Raw genomic sequence first — 25,232 nt, forward strand, 5'->3', positions numbered from 1 at the left:
ATTAAAACATACAGAGAAAAGGAGAAGAATGTCATCGATGATAAGATGAATTGTTATATGATGAAGAGATAAGTTTCATTGATAACGAACCATACATGCATGTGTATTTCATTGATAACGAACCATATATGCATGTGTGTTTCATTGATAACGAACCATATATACATGTGTGGGGAGGGGTCATCGGCCTGATTTTGAATACTTAATTATCTATTTATAATTCTTTTTTTTTTCCTAAAAATTAAGTTTGGATCCTATCAAAATTAGGTGTGGCCCCTTATTAATATTTTGATACTCCTCCTGAAAAATCCTAGTTTGGTTTGTGAGAGTAGGCCGGTATAAATTAAAGAGTAATGTTACTCTCTATATTTATTTCATACCTATTAACGTAACATATTTTAAGTTTTTTTTTTAAAAAAAAACCTTAAAATACCGCACGTTAGCTAGTATAAAATGGGATGGAAAGTAGCCTTATAACCGGTTGAAAAACGTTAAGCCGAGGTATCCAAAGACAATTAACGTACGTAATGTATAATTTTAACGTTGCAATCAGTTACTAAAAGTATATAATACCGTCGACATCCCTACGCAACTAAACTTCACCCCTGTACGTCGTCTCTTCTCTCTCTCTCTGATCTCTCTCTAACCTCTTCTATACATGTCTAAGAATTTTTATATTTAAAGAGCTGCAAGTGGTTCAAACTGTGGCCTCTGACCGAGAAAGAGAGTTGATGAAGTAGTGCAACGGATCAGAGATGTTGTGGCTATTTTGTTGGTTCGTGTTGCTGTTGAAGTCTTTAGGCTCAGTTCATGGAGGCAACATAACATACGATGGAAGATCTTTAATCATCAATGGCCATCACAAGATTCTCTTCTCCGGCTCAATCCACTATCCTCGTAGCACTCCGGAGGTATATATTATACATATATGGTCTTTCTGCGTTAATTTCCCTCTATGTTATTATTTCTAACAAAAGAATATATGGGAAGGAAGATTTAATATGAAAATGCAAATTAATTAAGTTTTATTTCATGATATTTGGAAAGAGAATAGAGAAATGAAAATTCATCCAATTCTTATTGTCATGGTTAGGTAAGACATTCTTTGTGGAGGAAAGTTGAAATCACAAGCTTCATGAGTACGTACACGAGTTTATTTCATGATATTTGGAAAGAGTAGACAGAAATGCATGCATTTGAGGATAGCGTTACCAATTATTTTGTTTTCTAGTCCCATTTAGAATTTAAATTATTGTCACAAGCTGAGGTTCTTTGTTGCCTTATGATTAAGAAAAGAAGAAAGACCAAATTAATATCAATTTTTTTTTTTTTTTTTTTTGATGAATGAAAAACTTTTATAGCCCAAACAACCAAAAGTTACACATCAGAATTACAAAGGGCAAGAGAATAAAACTCAAAAGCCCTGCAAACAAACAAAAAACAAAGACAATCTCTGTAAATCACCTTACAACCCAATGAACCAAAAACACAAACAAACACCAACTATCAGACTAAAAGAAGATCTTGTGTAGATTCCACAAAGCCTCAAGCTGCACATTCATGGAAGACTTTTATAAGGGCCTTTAGCCATTATACAAGCCCGAACCTCCCCCTTTATCTTAGCTATAATCATCTCCTTCGAACTCAAGACATTCCTATGTAGAATATCATTTCTATGCTTCCACAAGTAATAAACCGTAGCACCAAGGCTTAAGATACACAACCTGCTTCTAAGACAATCATGCCTCATTTCAAGCACAAAAATCTTTTCTAAGTCAACATCGTTCTTCACACTGAAGTAATACAGCAGCTGAGGTAAGATCTGAAACTCAAAACACAGAGGACCACCACAGTACTTGCACTTTGGAATATCAGCTTTTGATGGCCGGGCCATAAGGGATTAGCGCAACCATCCCTGCAATACAAGCATTCCAGCTAAAGACTGTTGGCGAAAAAAAAAAAAACAACACGAAGGGACTTCGACTAGTATCCCTCTACTCAACACCAGATCAAATCCGTATCACTAGAGTCAGCAGCCTAGCCTCAACTGACAGCAACTAACCGGTTCCAGCCCCACTTGAAGGCAGCAGCATATGTAAATTCACCTATGTACAAGAGGAATGTGGTTGGACAGATTTTTAAACCTTCCTTTGGCCAAGATTCGAGACCTAACCTCCAACAAAATACTAGCCACAATAACCTCTGATCTAACCTCCTGCCAAAACCAGTCTCCATTAAGAATAATGGAGGAGAGCTTAGCATTAGTATGGAAACCCGAATCATAAATCACCCTAAAGCCAAATTGATCACCCAAGTATCCAACAGGGTGCCAATGATCATACCAAAGGAAAATTTTGCTCCCATCACCAACTTGAAACCGGATGAAAGTCTTGGCAACATCCCTAAGCTGTAGAAGCTTTTTCCAGCTCCAAGAACAAGTCTTAGGGATAGGAAGTTGCCACAAATTAATATCAAATATTGCTTTCTCTTAATTTAATTATGTTTTTTCTTGTTTTTTGGTGCGTGGGAAAAATTATCTTGCAGATGTGGCCATCTTTGATTGGGAAAGCCAAAGAAGGGGGAATAGATGTGATACAAACCTATGTGTTTTGGAACCTTCATGAGCCCCAGCAAGGACAGGCATGAGCATGAGTACCCTAGCTAAAGCCTCTCTCTCTCTCTCTCTCTCTCTCTCTCTCTGATTATAATTTGCTAATGGTTGTGGTGATGAATGTTTTGCAGTTTGATTTTAGTGGAAGACGTGATTTAGTAAGGTTCATTAAGGAAATCCAAGCACAAGGCCTATATGTGTGCCTTAGAATGGGACCGTTTATCGAGGCTGAATGGTCTTATGGGTAAGGGCCTTGATTTTAGCATTTTCCCATGGGTAAACCCACTCTCTACATACGAACTATTACTCTATTTAAACATTTGTGTATATTTTTCTGATCAAATAGACAAAAAAAGAAAAAGAAAAAAGAAAAACTTCAAACGAAAATGAAAAAAAAGAAGAAAGTAAAGTCCACGTACCCTCAAGCAACTACACCCAATTGACAATCTCCCCCCAACTACAAAAATTGTCAATGTTTCCCAGTGACAAAAATACCCTTAATAAAATAAAATAAAATATTAAAAATTCAAAAATAAAACTAAAACTAAAAAATAAATACATAAAAATCGAGGGTGGCCAAATTTAAAAATTAAAAGAAAAATTACTTTTTTTTTCGTTTTTTTTAATTAAAATTTTTTTAAAAAAAAAGTTGAAATTTTCGTTTTTTTTTAAAAAAAAATAATAATTTTTTTTCTTCTTTTTTCCAATTTATAGGAGTATTTTTGTTTTATTGAAAAAATTATAAAGTCATTTTTGCCTTTTTGCTGGCATAGGGTGATTGGGGGGACAATGAAATTTTTTTGGTAGTTTGAAGGACATTGTCAATTGGGTGGTAGTTTGAGAAAGGTATATGGACTTTTTTCCAATAAAAATTTGAGTGAAACATTATCTACATTCAGCTAGCTATTTAGCAAAAAACTTTGGTTAGCTGTTTACCCACCAAATGAAATTATATATATCATTCTATTTCCTCTCATTTTTTTTTTATTTTTTATTTTATCTTAAATAGAATAACGAAATCATTGAGAAATGATATTTAAATGGAATAATGAAAACAGATTAAAAAAAAAAAATCGGTAACTAAAATAAATAAATAATTGTAATTTTTTTTTTTTTAGCTAAAATTGAGATAAAAAAAATAAAAATAAAAATTGCTGAATTGGGCAACTAGATAATGGGAATGCTCTGGCTTTGATTGGATAAGGCCATTTATCGATCGTTGTGGTGGTGCAGGGGCCTACCGTTTTGGTTACATGACATTCCCGGCATTATCTTCCGATCTGATAACGAACCCTTCAAGGTATCAGCTTTTCTTTTCCCAATTTCACAAGCAAATTGGTATATATATATATGATCGTGAAACAATGGTAACACTCACTGTTCTCGTGTTGGCAATGGCAGTTTCACATGAAGAGGTTTGCAAAGAACATTGTAGGCATGATGAAATCGGAAGGACTGTATGCTTCACAAGGAGGGCCAATTATACTATCACAGGTAATGAAGTTCGTAGGACTTGATCAGAGAAATTTGCCATATATATTTATTAAATTAATGTCATTTTCTTTATTTAAAAAATGTCCAGATTGAGAACGAGTACATGTTGGTAGAAGCAGCTTTTCATGAGAAAGGGCCGCCTTACGTTCGTTGGGCTGCAAACATGGCTGTGGGGCTTCAAACTGGTGTCCCCTGGGCAATGTGTAAGCAAGATGATGCCCCTGACCCAGTGGTTAGTATCTTTTTCCTCTTTATATAGGTTTCATGGGATGGGGAATCGGGTGCAATGAGGCCCATGTGAGAGGGTACTCGATCGGGTCTTATTTGGTCAGGTAGGTGCCTAAGCTTTTGCTGATAAAATGGGAACCCGAATGTCCTTTTACATAAATTACGTATTTCTATTTCATGCAATACAGACAAGTCATTGCACCTGATCGGAATCCGGTTTGATGAGTATATATAGGGATAAACTTGGAGGAATATAATTACTTCTAAAACTACAATTTTATTTTAAGAAGAAAAGAATTGGAAAATTAATTAAACACCATCTGGGTTCTTTCTTCCTGACCCATTAAAGTATCATGTACCACTTAATTTTCTCTTTTAATTTCATAAATTTGTCCATTTGTTAATGATTAAGTTCCTAAACAAAGCTCCAATATTTATAATTAAAGTCAGCACCTAAGGTCTAAACAAAGCTCCAATACACGGACAGAAATTTCTGAAAATTTGGACTTGATCGATGAATTCTTCTTACCAAATCTATAAAATTGTCACGTGCCTCTTAAAAAAACATATGCTTTTCACATGCTAATTAAAAAAAATTCATCGACACCGTTTGGAGAAAATTATTTGTGTATGTATATATATATATACCCACACACATGCACGTACTGAAGAATCAAGTCGTGTGATTGGCAGATAAATTCATGCAATGGGATGAGATGTGGAGAAACATTTGCTGGACCCAACTCGCCAAATAAGCCAGCATTGTGGACGGAGAACTGGACAAGTTTGTATGTTCTCATCATTTTCTATTTCATTTATATTCAATTAATACCATATAATAAATGAAAGCATATATGTCTCTTAACTTTCTGGGAAAATTGTACTGGAAACAAATTAGTTAACGGAAAAAATCCTAATCCCCAAGAAATGCCTTGGATTATGTTTCAAGCTATCAAACATACGGTGAAGAAACATACATGAGGTCAGCTGCACACATTGCATTTCACGTTGCATTGTTCATCGCAAAGAAAGGAAGCTACGTTAATTATTACATGGTACCATAATTTCCTCTTTTCACACTTCATTATTCAAAGTTTAGTGAAATAAATTTTGACATTATTTTCCTCTAAATTGGGCTTCAGTAACTTTTTCTAATCCAGTCTATAAAAATTTCACGTGTTTTTTAACATGTTAAAATCACATGCTTTTTTAATGGTATTGACAAACTTGAAAAAAATATATATTAAAAAAGCATGTATGAAGGAACGTGTGGCATTTTTATAGACTGCGTTGGAGGAAATCGTTGTCCAATAAATTTGGATGCAGATTAAATCCAACAAATTATTTCCTAACAACATGGTTTCATCATATATAGTATCATGGAGGCACCAATTTTGGAAGAACAGGCTCTGCGTATATAATCCCAAGTTATTATGATCAAGCTCCTCTTGATGAGTATGGTATGTTTCTCCATTTCTTGTTTTATACATAATTACTTAATTATATTAGAATTAATAATTGACTTTTTAGTTAATGGGTTCAGGTTTAATTAGACAACCAAAATGGGGTCATCTTAAGGAGCTGCATGCTGCTATAGAGTTAAGCTCAAGCCCTTTACTTTCAGGAGCACACACTGCATTTCCTTTGGGTGAACTGCAACAAGTAAGAATATTATAAAATAGGAACTTCTAGCTGGTTATTCTTTCCAGATCGGGATCCCTTACAATCCCTTGCCCGAAGTGTCCGAGCAGATGTTCAGGCTGCCTCATTGCAAGGACGTGAGATTGTAGGGTTCCATTCTTTCCTATTGTTCATCTGTTTCAAGTAAAACATATGTTAACTAAATTTTCTTTTAATTTTTTTTCTTATCAATGCAGGCTTATGTCTTCAAAAGTGACGCAGGAGAATGTGCTGCCTTTTTGGTAAACAATGAGACGAGTGATGTGAAAGTTGTCTTTCAGAATTTTTCATATGAATTGCCTCGAAATTCAATCAGTATCCTACCAGATTGCAAGACCGTAATCTTCAACACTGCAAAGGTAAGACTCAAATGTACACAAATTAGGTGTTTTTTTTTTTTTTTTTTTTTTTTTTTTTTTTTTTTTAAATAGAAAAAAAAATTACTTTCTCATAAATTTCACTCTTTCTTATCAATATCTTTAATCCAGTATATTTTCATATTAACCTTTCCATTTGTTTGATTTCACTGCATTCGAGTTCCAAGAACTCCGATCCGATTAGAAATCCTGATTCCGTCTCTTGCTATAAATGCTTATTCACATGCAAGAACAATAAACTTCAAAGTATTAAAAAGTAGTTTCATATGTTTAACTTGCTCCTGCAACAGGTAAGCACACAACATAATACAAGATCAGTGATCTCGAGCCAAAAGTTTGACTCAATTGAACAATGGGAAGAGTACAAAGAAGTTATTCCCGACTTTCACGAGACTTCATTAAGAGCAAAAAAATTGTTTGAGCAAATGAATACAACAAAAGATTCATCTGATTATCTTTGGTACACTTTCAGGTAGAGCTAATCTAGAATTAAGTAGACTTAAATTGTGGCTAAATATGAGGGTCCTTTTGAATTTGTGGTTTCAAAATGTTTGATTTGAAAATGCGATTTTCAAAAACGCAATTAAGCATTAAGTAAAATCGCAACTTGATTTAGCTTTTAAAATTGCAGTTTAGCCTTTAAAAATATGCATTTAAAAAAAAAAAAAAAAAAAAAATCATTTACCTATGATTTGAAAACACAAATATTTATACATTTTCAAACAACAATTTTTTAAAAATGCACTTCAATATGATATATTTTCTGCGATTTTATTTAAAATTACACTTTTAGCCTGCAAAATCGGAGGGCCAAGCGGACTCTAAACCTTATACTACTAAATTGCTTGCTATTTATTGTGTAAGTGCAGGTTTCAACATGATAGCCCAAGTGCTCAATCCATACTCAATGTTGCTTCCTGTGGACATGTTCTGCATGCCTTTTTAAATGGAGGTCACGCAGGCAAGTGTTACATTTCCTTAATGAAATTTAGATGGCATTTAAACAGAAATTTGAGTGTTTTAGGTTGTTTGTTAATTTTTGTTTTTTGTTTTTTTTTTTAAAAAAAACAAAAGGAATATTATTTTTTATAAGTGTTTGCTTTCTTTTATATACCCCAATTTCAGAGCTTGAAATTTTGGCTTTACTTGGTTATTCTTTAGGATCTGCTCATGGAAGTCGCCAGAAAAAAACTTTCACCCTGAAGAATAGTGTGAGGTTAAGAAATGGGACAAATTTCATCTCCTTACTCAGTGTAATGGTTGGATTGCCGGTAATTTTCAATCTCATATCTCTCATTCTCTCCATCAGTTTTTATGCATCATCAATTAAAGAAACGAAAACCATACAATCACCTAATGGCCACCACATTTGAGTCCTAATGACTCGACATAGTCTTGTCTATTAAACTGACATCTGTTTTTAGAGCAGGTCTTTAAAGACAAATGCCAATTTAATAGATTGAATTAAAGAAAAACCTAATTCAGTTATCCTTGGAGTTCTAACCTTGTCTAATGACTGGACAAAAGTTTTTCTTCAAATTAGGTTGGAGAAAATTCCTCTAATCGTCTCTATTAAACTAACATCTGTCTTTAGAGCATGTCACCAAGGACAAATTTCAGTTTAATTGAGTGATCAACAATACAGTAACACGGACGAGTAAAATAGTAATTGAATTCAAATAACAATATAAAACTAACATAATCAAACACCCTTTTCATCCAAGGAGTTGCTTCTAGGCATGCTCTTGTTGCTTTCTCTAGTACAAAATAAACACAAATCCTTTTGTCTTTCATGAAATCGTCAATCAAATTTGTTTCCATGTGAAGGATTCAGGAGCATTTCTCGAGCATAGAGTTGCAGGCTTGCGCCGAGTAAGAGTCCAAGGCAAAGATTTATCTAACCACCCATGGGGATATCAGGTGATTTCCTTCTAGCTATAAAATGCTTTCATTACATAGAACGTTATAAACTCAAGTTAAGATGAATTGAAGGGAAAATACAACGATTTCCGCATCATTAAACGGACATATCTTATAATTCAACTCTCTTACTTTTAATAGGATTAACAGAGCATGTGATTCTTACGTGCATTCTTAAAAATATATGTAAAAATCACGTGTTCTAAGAACAGATATTAATTTAATAAACTCTCTCTTAGATTAATTCCAATGGATACCTTTTCCACAGGTTGGATTGTCAGGAGAGAAACTGCAAATATATACAGATCTTGGATCAAGACAAATACAATGGAGAAGGTTTGGAATCTCTACTCATCAAAGACCCACATGGTATAAGGTAGTAACACTGCTACCTTTTTTTTCCCCTGATAATTCTTGGTTCAGTTTATTTCATGCATAATATGCAACAAGATTTCATTCTTTAAATCTTCTAGATTTTGTTAACTTTCTAGATTTTCGACACCATTAGGGTTTTGCCTCTTCTAATAAATTATTATTCATAATAATAATAAGCAACAACATGCAAGAGAAAATCTAATGAATTGAATCCCACGGAAAATCAACAACATATTCAATTCTAGTAATTGTTATATCTCATAGATACGATTAATATAATATTTTCTATTGTTGTTTTGATTGGAAGACTACGTTTGATGAACCTGCTGGAAACAACCCCGTTGCACTGAACCTCGGTTCCATGGGAAAAGGAGAAGCTTGGGTCAATGGCCAGAGCATTGGTCGATATTGGGTATCATACCGCACCTCAAAAGGAAATCCTTCACAAACATGGTACCCTACACAATTATTTGTTTTTGTTGTGTCAATACACATACTATGCTCTCTCCAGGCAACAACTTCATCTATTGCATGAACTTAACAACGGAAAACACATGTATTTTTCTAACTAAAATTTCGAATTTTTTTCCACAGAATTCGACAATATCATGTGCCATTGTATTTTACATAAAACTCTCACTATTCTTCGAGTTTGGCTTGCCTCCAGTAAGAAAATCAATGAGATCTCCTGCAAATGATTGGGGGAAAAATCCAGTTATTTTTTCACAGGAGGCCATCTTCGCCATTTATTTTTACGCACGAGGATCTCAAGTAATTTTTTCACTGAGGCAATCCAAACTCCTATTCTTCTCAAGAAGTTCTCTATACAGGACAATTACGTTGTAACATGGTTGAACTTGTTCACTTTTAGGTACCATGTACCTCGATCCTTCCTCAAGCCTAAAGGCAACCTATTAGTTCTACTAGAAGAAGAAAGAGGGTACCCCTTGGGGATTTTCCTGGACACAATTTCAATAACAAAAGTATGTGGCCTTGTGTCTGGTTCCCATTTGCCCTCAGTTACTTCATGGAGGAGACAAGATGGAAGTGGAAAAATCTATCAAAAGAAACCTGACAGAAGGCCTAAACTTCAGCTCGACTGTCCTCCAAAACATATCATATCCAAGATCTTATTTGCAAGCTTTGGAACACCTTCTGGGGATTGTGAGAGTTATGATATTGGAAGCTGTCATTCATCTAATTCCAGAGACATTGTAGAAAAGGTGAGCTTCCTTTTCTGTAACAGGGCACAATTCCTCTATTCGATTTTTCCTTTTTCTTCAATATCTTCCCAATCCCATGCAAAGTTTCTATCAATATAGATTTCTTCTATGTTCCTCCAAGCTTGGTAATTAATGGAAAAGTATACTCCATTGCTAAGAAGAGGGGAGACAACTGCAAATAAGGTTTAAACCTAAACATTTCTTTTCTCCTCTGTATTTTTACAGACAGAAAGACCATCAATTCCAGACTGATTAGAATATGTTCTAGGCTACAACTGTACAAGTATTCCAAGATGATATTTTATTTTTAATTTAAAAATAAACTATAATTTTTTAAACCAGAAAAGGCAATAATTGATAACAGCTTGAAAGTACAGAGTGCTTTAGTAGTGTATTTTTTTTTTTCTTCTTTTCTTTTCTTATCAATTGGTAAAACTCACCATACATTAGCACAAGCAGGATAAACAGATTCGTTCAAAAAAAAAAGCAGGATAAACAGATGATATAGGATTACTTAAAAAACCATTACTTTATGTGTCATATTTGGAGAAAAATATTTCCCCCCAAACACTGCAATTTAGATGCTACCTCTGGTCACATCATTATTTTATGCGTCATATATGGAAAGTTCAAAGATAAGTGACTACATTGAAGTTCATGAAATCAATGTAGAGTACTTCTGTTCATATTGACTTGTACTTTTCTTATCAATTTTAATATATTTTTTCAGGCATGTCTAGGAAAGAATAGATGCTCCCTCATTGTATCAAGTCATACTTTTGGTGGCGATTGGTGCCCAGGCATTCCTAAAGCTCTATTGGTTGATGCACAATGCTCCTGACCCTGGATAATTTAGTACCATCTTTTACATGGAGGAGATTCAAACTATCAATTCCTATTTTTACCCATAGATCTATAAATAAGTAACTAAAGACATCATCACTATTGAATTATAATTTTTTATTGATGATCGGAAAGAAGAAAATTGAGTAAATTTTAATTACTAGTTGGCTTACCAATGAGTGGAAAGCTCTCTTTGTGGACACTACCAGATATAACTTGACTTCTATTTACAACACATACGGATGTTACCCAATTACACCTTAGGAGCTTGATTGATAAATATGCATCAGCAGTTAGTTCTACAGACCCAGTGAAGCAGAAAAAAACACATTTGCAATTTAAAGTTTCAACTTGTATCACCTGTGAGTTAATGATCCATTTGTCTTTACACGAAACCCAAGGGTGATACCGCGATGGTAACAAAGGTATGAGCCAGGGAAGATAAAGGGAATGGGCATATACATTAAAACATATCAATTAAAAAACAAACATGATGTATAAAAGTCAAAAACTGCTCAATTAGAAACAGGAACAAGGAATAATCTCCAGAGAATTATAATAATGATAAAATACACCATCTATTGTGCATACGACGGATAAAAAATGGCTAAACACCCAACTTACAAGAGTCAGCTCGAAGTAGTAACTGATGGGAATTAGAAATCATGCCGCAATACACTGAGACTGAGGTTAAAGTCATGTGCTCATAAAACCTGCCATTAACCACCATATCACATTCCATTATTTAATGCACAAAGATCGAGATGGATTGGGGGGGGGGGGGGGGGGGGGGGGGGGGGCGGGGAGTGTAAAAGTTGGACAAACTTGTTTTGATCCATAATCATACCCCTTCTGGGATATAATGGACAAATTAACTAGTGCACGCGCACAAAACCCTGTTTCTAAACTGTAACGATGTTTATAATCTACTCTTCTTTCACCTATTTGAGCTGACGTTCATGTATCCCTCTTACTCTGATCAAGAGAAAACAATGGGCTATTACACCATAAATAAGAACAAATGACCAAATACAGAAGGAGATTTCTTAATGTGAATGATTTACAGAAAGGGCATCCTGAAGGAAATAAAAATAAAAATTCATACATAAAAAGCAAGATGCCACTGTTTACAGAAGTAACCTGAAAAAGACATGCAGTTTTGACATCATCCTCCATCCAACTGTGCAAAATTGCACCATGGTTCAATGTCCAGATATCTTTACCAGGAAAAATGTTATTTCCCACAATTCTCTTCAATTTTGATCTTGAGATCCATAGCTTCTAATAGATCATGCTCTTGGAAAAAGGAAAGGGGGCGTGGAAGCATTTAGAGTTATGTCCATTAAGGAAGCTTTGAAAATGATCTGTTACAGCTTCAATTACCACTACACATTTTGCCATTCTTAATTGCACCGTGGTTCAATGTCCAGATATCTTTACCAGGAAAAATGTTATTTTTTTTTTGATAAGTATATTTCTCAAAAAAAATAAATAAGATTAAACAGCTGGGAAAAATGTTATTCCCCACAATGCTCTTCAATTTTGATCTTGAGATCCATAGCTTCTACTAGGTCATGCTCTTGGTAAAAGGAAAGGGGGTGTGGAAGCATTTAGAGTTATGTCCATTAAGGAAGCTTTGAAAATGATCTGCTATAGCTTCAATTACCACTGCACATTTTGCCATTCTTACTCTTTGCGGATTTCTTTTCTTTGATGCTCCAAAAATGTGATGGTAGGAGGGCCTTCTGTGAAGGTAATTCAGCAATGAAGAGCAGAGTTTGAGCCCAGCCAGCATATTTGCCATATTTGCTCACAAATGCCTCTGCCACACGGCTGCATAGCTTAGGTGTCAGACGGGCACCTGCAAGTTCCGGTAATAGGTATCTTGTAGCAATCTTGCACAAAATAAGCAAAATATCAGCAGATCAGCACTTCATGAACTGGAAATCATGAGAGATAACTTGTAAAGATGCAGTTAGTCATTTAAACTAAAACTAATGCAAGCAGAGATAATGTGTCGCACCCAGCTTTCTTTTTTATTTTAGTTTTCTTTTTTTGTTTGGGTCTTTTGGTGTCACAACTTTCAATTACTTCTTATTTTCCTTTCACAAGAGAAATTGAGAAACTAAACAGTCACAAGATCAGAGGTGCAGCATTCCATGATTGGAAATTTCTAAACCCGCAAATCACATGACAAAGTGAGTTTTCTTTTCTATGTTTATCAATTTCTTTTCTTTTCAGAAAGCTGGACCATCACAATTTTTAGGTAGCGAGAACCTTGTTTCCAAAAAAAAGGTGCTGATTTTATATCTCATCAAAATCACTATCTTGGTGATAACACAACATAGCCACATTCACCGGATGGGGTGACATGAAAACATCCAGAAACATACCTGCCAGACATGCGTATCAACAGGAATGGCGTGGTGTTGATCAAGAGAGAAGAGAGCTATGCACGCTGCCACCTTAGGACCAACTCCAGGTAGAGTAGAGAGAGCATCAATAACCTCTTGAAGATCCGAATTCCGAAGAGAAGCAAGCCATTCCGCACCTCCACCAGGTTTTGATTGCAAAGCAGTTACAGTACCAATGATGTATTTAGCCCTGTACATTGACATCATGAGTGAAATAAATTGTCAAGATTGCACTTACCAGAAAAGCAAACACTACATACACGGCCAAAACACAATATATCAGATCATGACTTAAGAAACAAATTCAGAAATGTGCATAAATGTGTAGACCAGTTTCCTACAATCAAAGTGCTGTGATATTACAAACTATTTTAAGGAGTTAATTGGGATTTAAGAAACTATTTTGATTATAATATTAAATTTCCAACCATGCTATGATCAGCTTCTATAATTGTGAGTTCCACAACATTAACGTATAGGAATTTTGACCAGAAAACCGTTAATAGTAAGAGAGACGGTCAACAGACACACAATGTATGACCATGCAAAAAGATGTTAGCAGATCAAGAAAAGCTAAGGAACGTGAATTCAGCTTATACAGGCAGGCGCAGCACGTGTGTAAATGAACAGGAAACGACAATACCAACAACAGTCAACCTGTAACCGAAACCGGCCTCTCTAAGCTCGTCCTCTGAGACCATCGCCAGCCGCTCCAAACTCGGGAACTGGTGGAACTCAAAGCCCTCCACAGTCCCCAAAAAATCCCCAAGGGACGAAACAAAGTCCACCATTTTGGTGATCCTCCCAATGTTGTTATTAGACGAACACAGAAACTGAACCAAACACTCGAGCGGGTCCTGCCTGAGCACCCGGGCCCCGCCCAAGTGGGTCGCCAGCTCGGCGAACCGCGGGTCCGAGGCCGAGAAGATCTCCCAGACGTCGCTGAGAGAAATACCCGCGTTGAGAAAATCGAGCAGGGCAAGCTTGGCCTTGGCCTCGGAGGTGGCGGTGTGGTGGAGGCAGTAGGATACGTCGCCGTTCTGGAGGTGCTTGAGAGAGACAAGGTGGGAGTGGATAACGCCCGTGTACTGAAGAGGGCCCGTCTGTTTCCACCGGAAGGTTTGGCCAGTAGGGAAAGTGAGGGGCAGGGAGAGCTCCGATTTGGTGAGGCCGAGGGAAACCCACTTGGGTGGGGTCGTGGGTTTGGGTTTTTTGGAGATGGGTCTGCTGGTTTTGGTGGTGGAGAGCGGTGGCGTTGGTGGTGGGGTGGGTCTGGCCCGCTTCATGATTGGAAGGGAGCTGGTTCTCAATGAGTGCATACAAATGGTGGCCACGAATTGGAGGTTTCTCTCGGCTCCGCAGCTCCCTCCGGGGTGTGAAAGAAGGGAAGAGGAATGCCTCAATTGGGAGGATCGTTGATATTGTGCTCTCTTGGATCATCGTGTACCACAGCTGGGCCTATATGTTCTTCGGCCCAATTTGGAAATATATTTTGATTTTAAATCACGTGTATTCTTACTTAGTATGTCTCATAATTTTTTACAGACCAACAAAATTTAATATGAACTCAATACAAAATTAGTGGATTAAGATTGATTGATCAAACCCATTCAATGAAATGGGTTAGGTTATGATTGATCTATATAATCTTATACTCATGTGTTGACACAACTCAAACCCAATATATGATATTTATAGTCAATAATTTTTTTAGACGATTTACGAATCTGACACAAACCCAACAATAAATTAAAGTTAGGGTTGGAGTATATAACCAGTTTAATTAAATGATTCAATTTTTGATTAATATCTCAACACTATCCGGACACGACACAAGAATACAAATTATCACCCCTAATACTTATAGCTTGTTTAAAAAAGAATGTGAGAATTGTGTGCCCTGATATTAAAAATGCACGTATGCATTTAAGACACATGTCAAATTAATATATTGGACTTTATGAAATTTTCCCTACCTAATTTAAAATAAAACTTTCTCTCAATGTAAATTATCTTGATAATTATTAAATAATTATAAAATAAAGTGACATAACAGTCCACATAGCTAGTATCATATTAATTATTAAATAATTATAAATTTAATTATGATTAACGTAACAATATCATGTAAATTTACAACGCTATTCATAAAATAATTATAATCATGTAAAAAAAAAAAAAAATTATAATTATCGCGACAATGGCAAGTTGGCAACTATCGGGTCGATTTATTACAGCAACCGAACATTTTCCTGACTTTCAACTTCCACGCGCCAGGCACAGTCAGACGCGCCACATCTCGATTTGTTTTGTTTTTTTTTTTTTTTTTTTTTTTAATTCAAAAAGAAAATCCACAATCAACATTTTTGCTCACCAGAGCCAAACAAGCACAAAAGCAGCACTGAAAGCCCATAGGCAGAGCGAGGAGAGAAACCCCTCTCTCCCTCTTCCCATTCTCTCTCTCCTCCCTCATTTGGTTTGCTTTCGTGCCAGTGCACCAATCAAAGACCCCACAAATCCGATTTTCCTTCGAACAATGCCAGCTTCCCCTTCCTTCCCCTCGGGTACGCACCCAAACCTAAATCCTTTCTCTCTCTTGAATAATTGTATATATGTGTGTTTTGAATTTGACTCTGGAATTTCGTTTTTTTTCTTTCTCAGAGACCCGCACGCGATGGAAGAAGCGAAAGAGAGAGCCCCAAATCAGCCGGAGAGCACCGAAGCACGAGGACGACGACGAAGATGAGGAAGAGCCCCCTCCCGCCCACGACGACGACGGCGTAGAACTACAGGATGATCCCGACGAGCCGCAATCCGGCGCCGTTTCGCTCCATGAGAGCGAGGTCCTCTCCGACGGTGGGGCCCGCGTCTGTGACTTCCCTCTCGTGGTCAAGCACACAGTGAATCGGCCCCACTCCTCGGTCATGGCCATCGTGGCCGCAGAGCGGGCCAATCAGAGCGGAGAGAGCGGCAAGAGGGCTCAGCAGCTCCACGCTGCTTTGCTGGCCTTGGAGAACGTGTCGTACGGGCAGCTCCAGGCGCTTTCCGCCGTGCCCGCGGATGCTCCGGTGTTCGATCAGGATCGGACGGATGGCGCCGTTTCCGGATCGTCCTTTGTGATCACGCCGCCCCAGATCATGGAAGGTCGCGGCGTCGTCAAGCGGTTCGGGAGCAGGGTTCTCGTGGTCCCAATGCATTCAGGTAGACATGCCTACACCTATACGTTCACATACACACATAATCTATTAGCTCCAGATAGTGAAATTGTACTTGTTGAGAGTTTGAGGATGAGCGAGGAAGTGAGTGACTTTGAATTGCCGGGGGGCGGGGGGCTGTCTCTTTTTTTCTTTTTTTTTTATTTGAATTTGCTTTGTGCTTTGTTTGCAAAGTGAGTGTGAGCTCGGTTCTTAATGTGTTTACATATTAACAAACATTTGGACTATCTGCCGAGCTGCTTATGAAACGTTATGGAGTGTTTTCTCCAGAACCAATAGGGATTAGAAGCGAACTGTGGTTAAGGTTGTATTGCTTCTAAACCGATAGGGTTTGGATCAGTTTACAAGCAAATTTGATTAAACCTGTGCTCGTGCATACAACATGTCGGGTCATATATATGCATACGAGTGTGTATAGATAGATATGCAGACCCAAATACATGTGCGTATGTATGTAAATATTTGCCTATTTAGTACTTATCAAAAATATTTGCCTATTTAGTAAATTTAATTTGTACTTGTTGGGATTCTCCTGTGTGAAGATTGGTTTTCACCAGCCACTGTGCATCGACTGGAGAGGCAAGTGGTGCCACATTTCTTCTCTGGGAAATCACCAGACCACACGCCAGAGAAATACATGGAATGTAGGAACTACATTGTTGCCAAATACATGGAGAATCCAGAAAAGAGGCTCATGGTCTCTGATTGCCAAGGATTGGTAGTTGGCGTTGATAATGAAGATTTAGCTCGGATTGTTCGGTTTCTTGATCACTGGGGAATCATCAATTACTGTGCTGCAGCACCAAGTTGTGAGCCTCGGAATGGTGGGTCCTACGTAAGGGAGGATCTAAATGGTGATATCCAAGTGCCATCAGCTGCTCTAAAGTCCATTGATAGTTTAATCAAATTTGAGAAGCCCAAATGTAGGCTCAAAGTGGCTGATGTTTATTCATCATTGTCATCACACGATGCTCATGCCTCTGATTTGGACAACAGAATCCGAGAGCGTCTATCTGAAAATCACTGCAATTGTTGTTCTCGGGCTCTTCCCACGGTTTACTATCAGTCACAGAAGGAGGTAGATTGCATTCTCTATCATTTCCTATCAGTACCTTTTTATTCATTTATCTTTATCATTTCGTCATTGTCGTGTTTCTAATCATATGACTCTAAATTACAAAATGTAATATCCAATCATATGACTCTAAATTAGAATGTGATATGAAGTGTGTTGTGTACTATTTTAGTCTCCATTTTGTTTTTCTACTCCAAGTAGAGAAGTGATTCCCAAAAAGTATATTTTTTTAAGTAGGAATCTGAAAAGTAATTATGCTAAAAAGTTCCTGAAAGTAATTCTCAGATTGATGTTTTGGTTAGAACACTAAAAAAAGTATTTTTTTTTTTTCCTTTCCATAACCCAGAGTTTGACATAATTATAATTGAAATGAAATAGGAGATAACTACTCATATATTCATGTTACCATTTTCACATCCAAATAATAAGCAACTCATAATGAAGTCCATGTTCCTTACTTCAAAAAGTAAAATTCAGTTCAAATATTAGCACGGGCTCCATATCTACCAATGTTTACTTCAGAAATTCAATGATGAGTATAAACATCATAGAAAATATGAACATATAGGCAATGTAGTAAACACCCTATGACAACAGCACACCATCCACCCTTGTCCTGGGCGTGCCTCCAACACGTGTCATTAGAGCATTATTAGGATGCATTTGAGGGCTCTAATAGGAAAATTGGCTCCCAGCCCTGGATGTCTGGTAACCCACATGAAGCTATGCTTGTGATTATTGTGTGCATAAAAGAGCTTGCAATATGTACGAATTATCACTCACTAAATAAAAACTTCACGATGGAATTGGATTCATTAATTAACTACTATATACAAAGCGTAAAGGGTATCAATTAAACCATCTCCCATTATTATGGTTTGTTGTAGCCATGCATAGCACAATGTGTCCATCTCCACAACTACACAATGGCGTCTCTGTTGTTGCTAACCATGTCAGATAAGAAAAATATCTCCCATCATTAGCATTATAAACCATCAAACATAACAGACTATATAAAATGAAATATCTCCCATCATTAGCATTATAAACCATCAAACATAACAGACTCTATAAAATGAAAATTGCATAACCATTAGCCATAACACAACTATAAACAATTGTATTCATGATACATAACTGAAATCCACAACATAACTGAAATACATAAATGATGTTCATAGAAGTTACACAAATTGCATAAAGGAAGTCCATAAACATGAAAATACAGAAATGAAACATAAATATAACAAATGCATATAAAGTAAAATACAATGAAAAATCATGTCAAAGCTATGGAAAGTAATCAGAGGGACCAGGTTCAGTGGGAGGCTAGAGTTCCCATTCAGAGAGATGGAGAACTTAGGAGTTGTAATACATTCCTCAATCCAACGAATGATAGTTTATGGGAAAACTACAATCCATAAGCACCAATCTTCTCAACGATAATGCAAACACCTCCAATCCTCTACCAAACCACAAAAATATACCTACACTACTACTTAGTGATCAAACATGCAACAAGGAAAGACTCAAAAATGACTTTCTGAAGTAAAAACTTTAAACCAACTGGGGCTTAGGTGTTGTGATTCAAATTTAATGGCTGATTAGCATCTCATGTGACAGATTGATACGCAACTGTGCTCTAATTGCTTCCAAGAGGGGAGGTTTGTTACTGGTCATTCAAGCATAGATTTTATAAGCGTGGATGCAACAAATGATTATGGTGACCCAGATGGGGAAAACTGGACCGATCAGGAAACATTACTTCTACTTGAGGCAATGGAGATTTACAACGAGAATTGGAATGAAATTGCAGAGCATGTTAGTACCAAGTCAAAAGCACAATGCATTCTTCACTTTCTTCGTCTACCTATGGAGAATGGCCTACTGGAAAATATTGAAGTTCCAGGCATGTCATCTAACTCGTTAAATGGAGATGATTGTGGAAGATCAAATTCAAATTATAATGGGGATTCAGCAGGTGGTTTTATTTACTTAAAGCATCCACCCTTCAAGTAATGATGATTTATCTGTAACATTTTATGTCTGTGTTTTCTATTCTTTTAGGATCCTGCCATCAAGATGCCAATTCTGAAAGCAGGCTCCCTTTTGCGAATTCCGGGAATCCAGTTATGGCCCTGGTAAGTGACTATTAATCCTATGTTTTCCCACAATACCATGGGAATTGAATTTTGGAGCTTTCTTGCATGCGCTTGCCTACATCAGTATGAAATTTTTTCAAGGTTCGAGAGGTTTTTGTCAGAAATTCTTGTTCTGAAGTAATTCCCTTTTTTGGGGCAGAAGAGACCCTTTTCCACGTGAAAATTGATGTCATGCTTGTTTATATGAAAATAATTCAAAAACCATTTTTTACACAAAGACACCCTGCATAAACAGTACCTAGCAGAAAGTGGGAAAAATGAAGATGTTCTACATAAACAGTGGCAAGAATTTTAGTAAACTTAATAAATATGGAAGCACTTGTCAATGTTCACACTGTGAATTTAAATTATTTGATAACACTGATGGAGAAATACTTATAGTACCTTGAGTTTCAACAGAAGATCATGCAATATAAACGCATTGACATAGACACCCACAAAAGAAAAAAGGGAAAAGGAAAAAGAAAAAGAAACCCCCATATTGGAAACCCTTTTGCATAGATAGTCATATATGGATTTTTTTTATTTTTTTATTTTTTGATAAGTAAGAAGATTTTATTAAAAAGTGTAAGGCGCCTTTAAGTACACTGGGAGTATATACAGGAACCATCAAAGCCTGCCCACAAAAGGAAAAAACCCAAACAAACCCATAAGGAGCAACCCTAAAACCCGAAACCCACAAGGATCACCCTAAAACACGAAACCCACAAGGAGCACCCATATTATTAGGAGCACCCTAGTCATATATGGATTATTGCAGGCAATGATCAATTTTGTTCATCTCTTCCTGAACCTAATTTACTCAATTTTCATTTTCCTATAAGTAAACAAAATATCATTAAAAGCGCAAAGGTGCAACTCAAGTACACAATGAGTATACAAGAGAAAACACCTAATTAGAAAGAGAAAACAAGTGAAGAAAATCAGAAAACTAAGTATATTACAATCTAGAGCAGCTGTCCAATGATAACAAATTTTGAAAAAGAAAGACTTAAGTTCCTCTGCCGTCCTCTCACTATTTTCAAAATTTCTATAATTTCTTTCCTTCCAAAGACATCACAAAAGGTTGGACGACACCATCTTCCACACATTTGGGCTCTGAGGACTGCCTCTGAACCCTCTCCAGCATGCGATCTTGGGCATAATCCAAGCTAACCCAACCCGGCTGAAAATAGCACTTCACAAGGCACTTGTGATTTCACAATGATGCAAAATATGATCCACAGACTCCTTATTCTTCTTACACATATAATATCAATCAACCACAATAACATGTTTCCTGAGGTTATCCATGGTGAGGATCTCCCAGGGTGGCTGTCAAGCAAGAAATGGTGCTCTCAAGAGGACCTTATTTTGACAGATACTCTTCCAAGGGAGTCTTGTCCATGGAGCCTTGATAAAGTTCTCCTACTTGATAAGTTTTTTCTCTCCATATCCCTGGATTTTTTACATTGCATCAATTGCATTAACGGTTACAGTTCTCAATGCAATTGAGGAAGGTGATGTAAAAAGAGGGAGAGGAGATCTTCCTACAACATGAGAAGCACAAGTGAAACAAAGGGAAACAGTTCAAAATGAGAATGGATATAGTTAAGTCGGTGGTTGGTTGCTTTAAAAGATATCCAGAATATAAGCTCTTTTGTTTCTCAGAATTTTATTCATGGTTGGTCATGCATTTACAGAAGACAGAGGCTCTAACTAGAGAGATAATGTCAGAATTTCTTGATGAAGATGGACGCTTTTCATACCTATGAGTCCTTGGGTTGTTACAGCTAACGAGTGGAAAAATTTTCTAGGTTGCTTTTTTGGCCTCTACTATTGGACCAAGAGTTGCTGCGGCATGTGCACATGCGTCCTTGGCAGCATTGTCCGAGGGCAATGGCTTATCTGCTTCTGGAAGAAATTTACAGCTGGAAGGTTCTGGGCATGGTAATAGGTGAGTGTATTTCCTCATATTCTACAACATGGCATGGCATTTTACTTGTGCTACTTCCATTGTATCAAATTATGTTTCTTTTCTTGGGATTTTTCACTGATGTGATTATTAGAGGGTAAAAACGTTTGCAGTCTTTTATTTTTTTGTCCTAGTTTTAGGAACTATTGAGTAGCATTTCTAAATTCTTAATATCATGCTTGAAAATGGGAGTTTCCTTGTACTGCTATTTCACGTGCATATTATGGCTTCTATTCTACTAGTGAGAAGTTTATGAAGTTAAGGTTTTCATGTTTTGATTTAGTAGAAAACTTCTTAAGGCTGTCTCATTGAAACTGTTCTTATGAATCAATTTTAGCTTATGTATGTACACAGAATAAAAAGTTTCTTTTACACCTAGGATGAATTCAGAGAGTATACATAGCAGAGAAAGTGGTCGTCATGGAGTAATTGCAAATTCAATCCAGCAAAAAGGTAAGCATAGGTTACTTTCCCTGTTTCCGATACTTCCTTCTCTTTTTTGTTATTTTTTTTCCTCATTTTATTAACTTAAGTACTAAACTTATTCATGTGGGATAAGCTTCAGAGGAGAACTCTGGACTACATGGTTCATGGAATCAGAATGAGGCACAGGTTCCATTATCTGCAGAGAAAGTTAAAGCTGCTGCTAAAGCTGGCCTTGCTGCTGCAGCAACAAAAGCAAAATTGTTTGCAGATCATGAAGAACGGGAAATTCAAAGGCTATCTGCAAATATAGTAAACCATCAGGTATAGCCATTGGTATATATTATAAATTTTTAACTTTTGCCTCTCCCCTCTTTCTCTGTGTTCTCTTCGTTTCCATTCCTTATATTTTCCTGTTTAACAGATGATACTGGCAGTGTTTAATGGTTAGCTGTTAATTGTTTGTTGTTAGTCGGTGGAGTTGAACCTCTTAAGAAAATTTGAAACCAGGCTCAAAGGGGAAGGGACTTTTAATGTATTTGACTTGTATTAGCTGCTTGCTGTTGTTTCAAAACTTCAGTCATGTGTCTTGACTTGAAAGGTGTATGTTGGAATTCTATACATGTTTGTGTAGAACATTAATATCTGAGGGCTTTCTTTCCTCTTCTTTGGGAAATTTCCTTATTTCATGTCTCATTCAATGTTTGTAAATTTACCTAGTTTTTTATAGGTCCAAAAGAATCTTGGACTCAAAACAGATGAGGGGCCTTTTTAAAAAAAATAAATATATAAATAAAAATTTATTGGTCTGGTGGCACCCATTTAGATCCTCAATTCATTACTCGGATGTTTTGTGGAGGATTTGGTTGAGCCCAAGTAGTGGGATTAAGGTTATGTTGAGTTGTATTTATTGGCCATTTTGACTACCTATGTGAATTGCGTCTTCTGTAGGACGCCAAATAAGTCCAACATGTTTCTATCCACATAATATTATCTATCTCCTCAACTTGTTTAAATGGAAATGAGACTATTATTTGTTGGCATTAAGCATTGCCATCGGTATTAACTCGTTTTTTTTGAACAGAAAATCTTGTTGATGTAATGGGTTTATACAAGTTTCTTCTGTAATTTACCATCACCTTCTTGAAGCTTTTTTCTTTATATGAGCCTGTTGGCGAAACTGCTGTTTTGGTGTGCCTTATGAGATTAATGAGTTTCATTAATTGTATGGCGTGGAACAACCATGCTCTGGAATTTTTATTTTTTTTTATTTTTTTATTTTTTTTCTGAGAATCAGAACTGCCATTGCCACTAATAAAATCTCCCTTTTAATTGTGTGGTGACTCTTCACTGCCTTTTATAGTTTCCCATTATAGCTTCTAGTTACTATTGGTTGTGTATGTCTTTAACCATTGACTCGAATTGAACTGGATAAATTATCTTCATAATTTAAATTTCCCTTCTCCATTTTTCTGGTACAAAATTTATTTCACAGTTGAAGAGATTGGAGCTGAAGCTGAAGCAGTTTGCTGAAGTGGAAACGTTTTTGATGAAAGAATGTGAACAAGTGGAGAAGACAAGGCAGAGGATTGCTGCTGAACGGGCCCGCTTGATATCAGCTCGATGTGGACCTGCTGGCGTCACTTCACCCATGGGCGTACCAGGTGCTGGTCCTTCTATGGTGAACAATAACGCCAGCAATAGGCAACAAATTGTCTCAGCTCCGCCTTCACAACCAAGCATTCCAGGATATGGCAACAATCAAACAGTCCATCCCCACATGCCGTTTATGCAACGGCAGCAAATGTTTGGGTTGGGGCCAAGGCTGCCCATGGCAGCAATACAGCAGTCCTCAGCTGCTTCAAATGTCATGTTCAATGCCTCTGGTAATGCGCAGCCTACTCTGAATCATCCGATGCTGCGACCCGTATCTGGTACTAACTCTGGTTTAGGTTGAACAAGAGAGCTTGATTCAAGTTCTGAATTTTATGATTCATTTCCTTTTGGTGATTCATTTCTGCATTCAAAAGGAAAAGGATTATATAAATTAGCCATGAAATTTTTATCTGCCTCACATTGTTCTAGTTTTGATCTACACAGAAGTTACAAGGGGCAGTTGTAGGGCTTGTAATTTTACACAGTTAACAAATAGAAATTAGTTCCCAAATTGTACGATGAAATTAGTGTTCAGTATAGATTCAACTTCTGTTTTGCTCGTCCTTGAATTCTTTCCAATATATTCTTTGAAGTTGTTCTGCCTCCTCTACAGTGTGGATTAGATTCTTAAATGGGAGAGGCTTCAAATTCTCAGCGATTTCTTCCATACATTCGATGTTTAATTTTCCTTCCCTATGCAGTCAATTATGTGTAATTAAAAAGGGTGTGGCAATCTTGGTATCGTGAACAAAAATTTATGTTAAAAGGCAGAACCTCCTGCAAAGTATAAACTCTATTGGTAATTTGGGATATAATTTTGGGAAAACTTCAATTACCACCTTTGATTTTTTTTTTGACACTTTTGTGTAAAAAGTGTCAATTTAGGGTTATTATTTTTCAATTTTTTGTAATGTCAATCATTCCGTCCAAATTCAACGTTAAATCAAACTGTTGACGAATAAATTGTCTCTTATACCTTTAAAATGTTTATAAAATTACAAAAATACCTTGATTTAACAATTAGCAATTAATTAATTATTACTTTTTTAAAATCAAGTCTGACCCGCTGTGGGTCAAATGTGACCTATAGTGGATCACAAACCTAACCCACAGCGGGTCACGAATGTGACCCATCTGTGGGTCAGTGGGTCATTTTTTTTTTCTACCATTTGATTTAATGTTGAATTTGAAAAAAATGGTCAAAATTGCACTTTCTAAAGTTAAAAGTATGATTGCAAAAGTGATGAAAGATCAAGAATGATAAGTGAATTTTTTCCTATACTTTTCATAAGGTATGATTGGAAGTAAAATAAACTCAAATATGTTTTTTCTTTCTTCTTTAGTAAACAATAAAAAGTCAAATATAGTGTAAAAAAAGTGCACTCATCTAATCAATTTTGCCAAATATATAATCCTTTGACAGAATAGCTTTCGAGATTGATACTAATAATGTTCATATAGTGATGTAGGGGATATTACAATTTTTAGTACAAGTCTCTTATAAATTAATGTGATAATTCACTTGACACTTACTATGTTACCTACTAAATAATTAAATTTGATTGTGACTTCCGTATTATGT

General features: G+C 36.4%; 3 protein-coding genes across 5 annotated transcripts; 2 read left to right on the plus strand and 1 right to left on the minus strand.

The window, feature by feature from the left end:
* The first annotated feature begins 612 nt into the window (after positions 1-612).
* Positions 613-10,883, plus strand: LOC133865862 (beta-galactosidase 16-like). The gene is made up of 19 exons (XM_062302365.1): positions 613-911; positions 2,545-2,640; positions 2,743-2,855; positions 3,845-3,911; positions 4,013-4,105; positions 4,194-4,337; positions 5,027-5,121; positions 5,283-5,388; positions 5,709-5,793; positions 5,877-5,995; positions 6,211-6,372; positions 6,681-6,862; positions 7,260-7,351; positions 7,552-7,661; positions 8,218-8,310; positions 8,579-8,686; positions 8,993-9,138; positions 9,557-9,908; positions 10,639-10,883. Exons 1-19 carry the CDS (start codon positions 756-758, stop codon positions 10,747-10,749), a joined length of 2,430 nt encoding a protein of 809 aa, XP_062158349.1. The 5' UTR covers positions 613-755; the 3' UTR covers positions 10,750-10,883.
* An 850-nt stretch (positions 10,884-11,733) lies between these two features.
* On the minus strand, positions 11,734-14,576 carry LOC133867200 (N-glycosylase/DNA lyase OGG1). The gene is made up of 3 exons (XM_062303911.1): positions 13,823-14,576; positions 13,145-13,355; positions 11,734-12,646 (listed from the first exon to the last, which is right to left on the minus strand). Exons 1-3 carry the CDS (start codon positions 14,482-14,484, stop codon positions 12,410-12,412), a joined length of 1,110 nt encoding a protein of 369 aa, XP_062159895.1. The 5' UTR covers positions 14,485-14,576; the 3' UTR covers positions 11,734-12,409.
* A 966-nt stretch (positions 14,577-15,542) lies between these two features.
* LOC133865866 (SWI/SNF complex subunit SWI3C) lies at positions 15,543-24,209 on the plus strand. 3 transcript variants are annotated; one of them, XM_062302371.1, is made up of 9 exons: positions 15,543-15,729; positions 15,827-16,366; positions 16,923-17,458; positions 19,079-19,436; positions 19,523-19,596; positions 21,414-21,553; positions 21,951-22,024; positions 22,131-22,318; positions 23,490-24,209. In XM_062302371.1, exons 1-9 carry the CDS (start codon positions 15,702-15,704, stop codon positions 23,949-23,951), a joined length of 2,400 nt encoding a protein of 799 aa, XP_062158355.1. In that variant the 5' UTR covers positions 15,543-15,701; the 3' UTR covers positions 23,952-24,209. The 3 variants fall into 3 exon arrangements, with proteins under 3 accessions (XP_062158355.1, XP_062158356.1, XP_062158357.1); XM_062302372.1 differs by having other exon boundaries at positions 22,137-22,318; XM_062302373.1 differs by having other exon boundaries at positions 19,079-19,364.
* The last annotated feature ends 1,023 nt before the right edge of the window (positions 24,210-25,232 follow it).

The sequence above is a fragment of the Alnus glutinosa genome, chromosome 4 (genome assembly GCF_958979055.1).
Source record: "Alnus glutinosa chromosome 4, dhAlnGlut1.1, whole genome shotgun sequence".
Lineage (NCBI taxonomy): Eukaryota > Viridiplantae > Streptophyta > Magnoliopsida > Fagales > Betulaceae > Alnus > Alnus glutinosa.

Coding starts and splice junctions, on each gene's coding strand:
- LOC133867200 (XM_062303911.1), bottom strand. CDS start 14,484: ATGCACTCATTGAGAACCAGCTCCCTTCCAATCATGAAGCGGGCCAGA. Junction 13,356..13,822: donor GAGGCCGGTTTCGGTTACAG/GTTGACTGTTGT, acceptor GTCAATGTACAG/GGCTAAATACATCATTGGTA. Junction 12,647..13,144: donor TTGATACGCATGTCTGGCAG/GTATGTTTCTGG, acceptor ATTTTGTGCAAG/ATTGCTACAAGATACCTATT.
- LOC133865866 (XM_062302371.1), top strand. CDS start 15,702: ATGCCAGCTTCCCCTTCCTTCCCCTCGG. Junction 19,597..21,413: donor GGAATCCAGTTATGGCCCTG/GTAAGTGACTAT, acceptor AAAATTTTCTAG/GTTGCTTTTTTGGCCTCTAC. Junction 22,025..22,130: donor AAATTCAATCCAGCAAAAAG/GTAAGCATAGGT, acceptor ATGTGGGATAAG/CTTCAGAGGAGAACTCTGGA.
- LOC133865862 (XM_062302365.1), top strand. CDS start 756: ATGTTGTGGCTATTTTGTTGGTTCGTGTTGCTGTTGAAGTCTTTAGGC. Junction 2,641..2,742: donor ATGAGCCCCAGCAAGGACAG/GCATGAGCATGA, acceptor AATGTTTTGCAG/TTTGATTTTAGTGGAAGACG. Junction 8,687..8,992: donor AAAGACCCACATGGTATAAG/GTAGTAACACTG, acceptor TTTGATTGGAAG/ACTACGTTTGATGAACCTGC.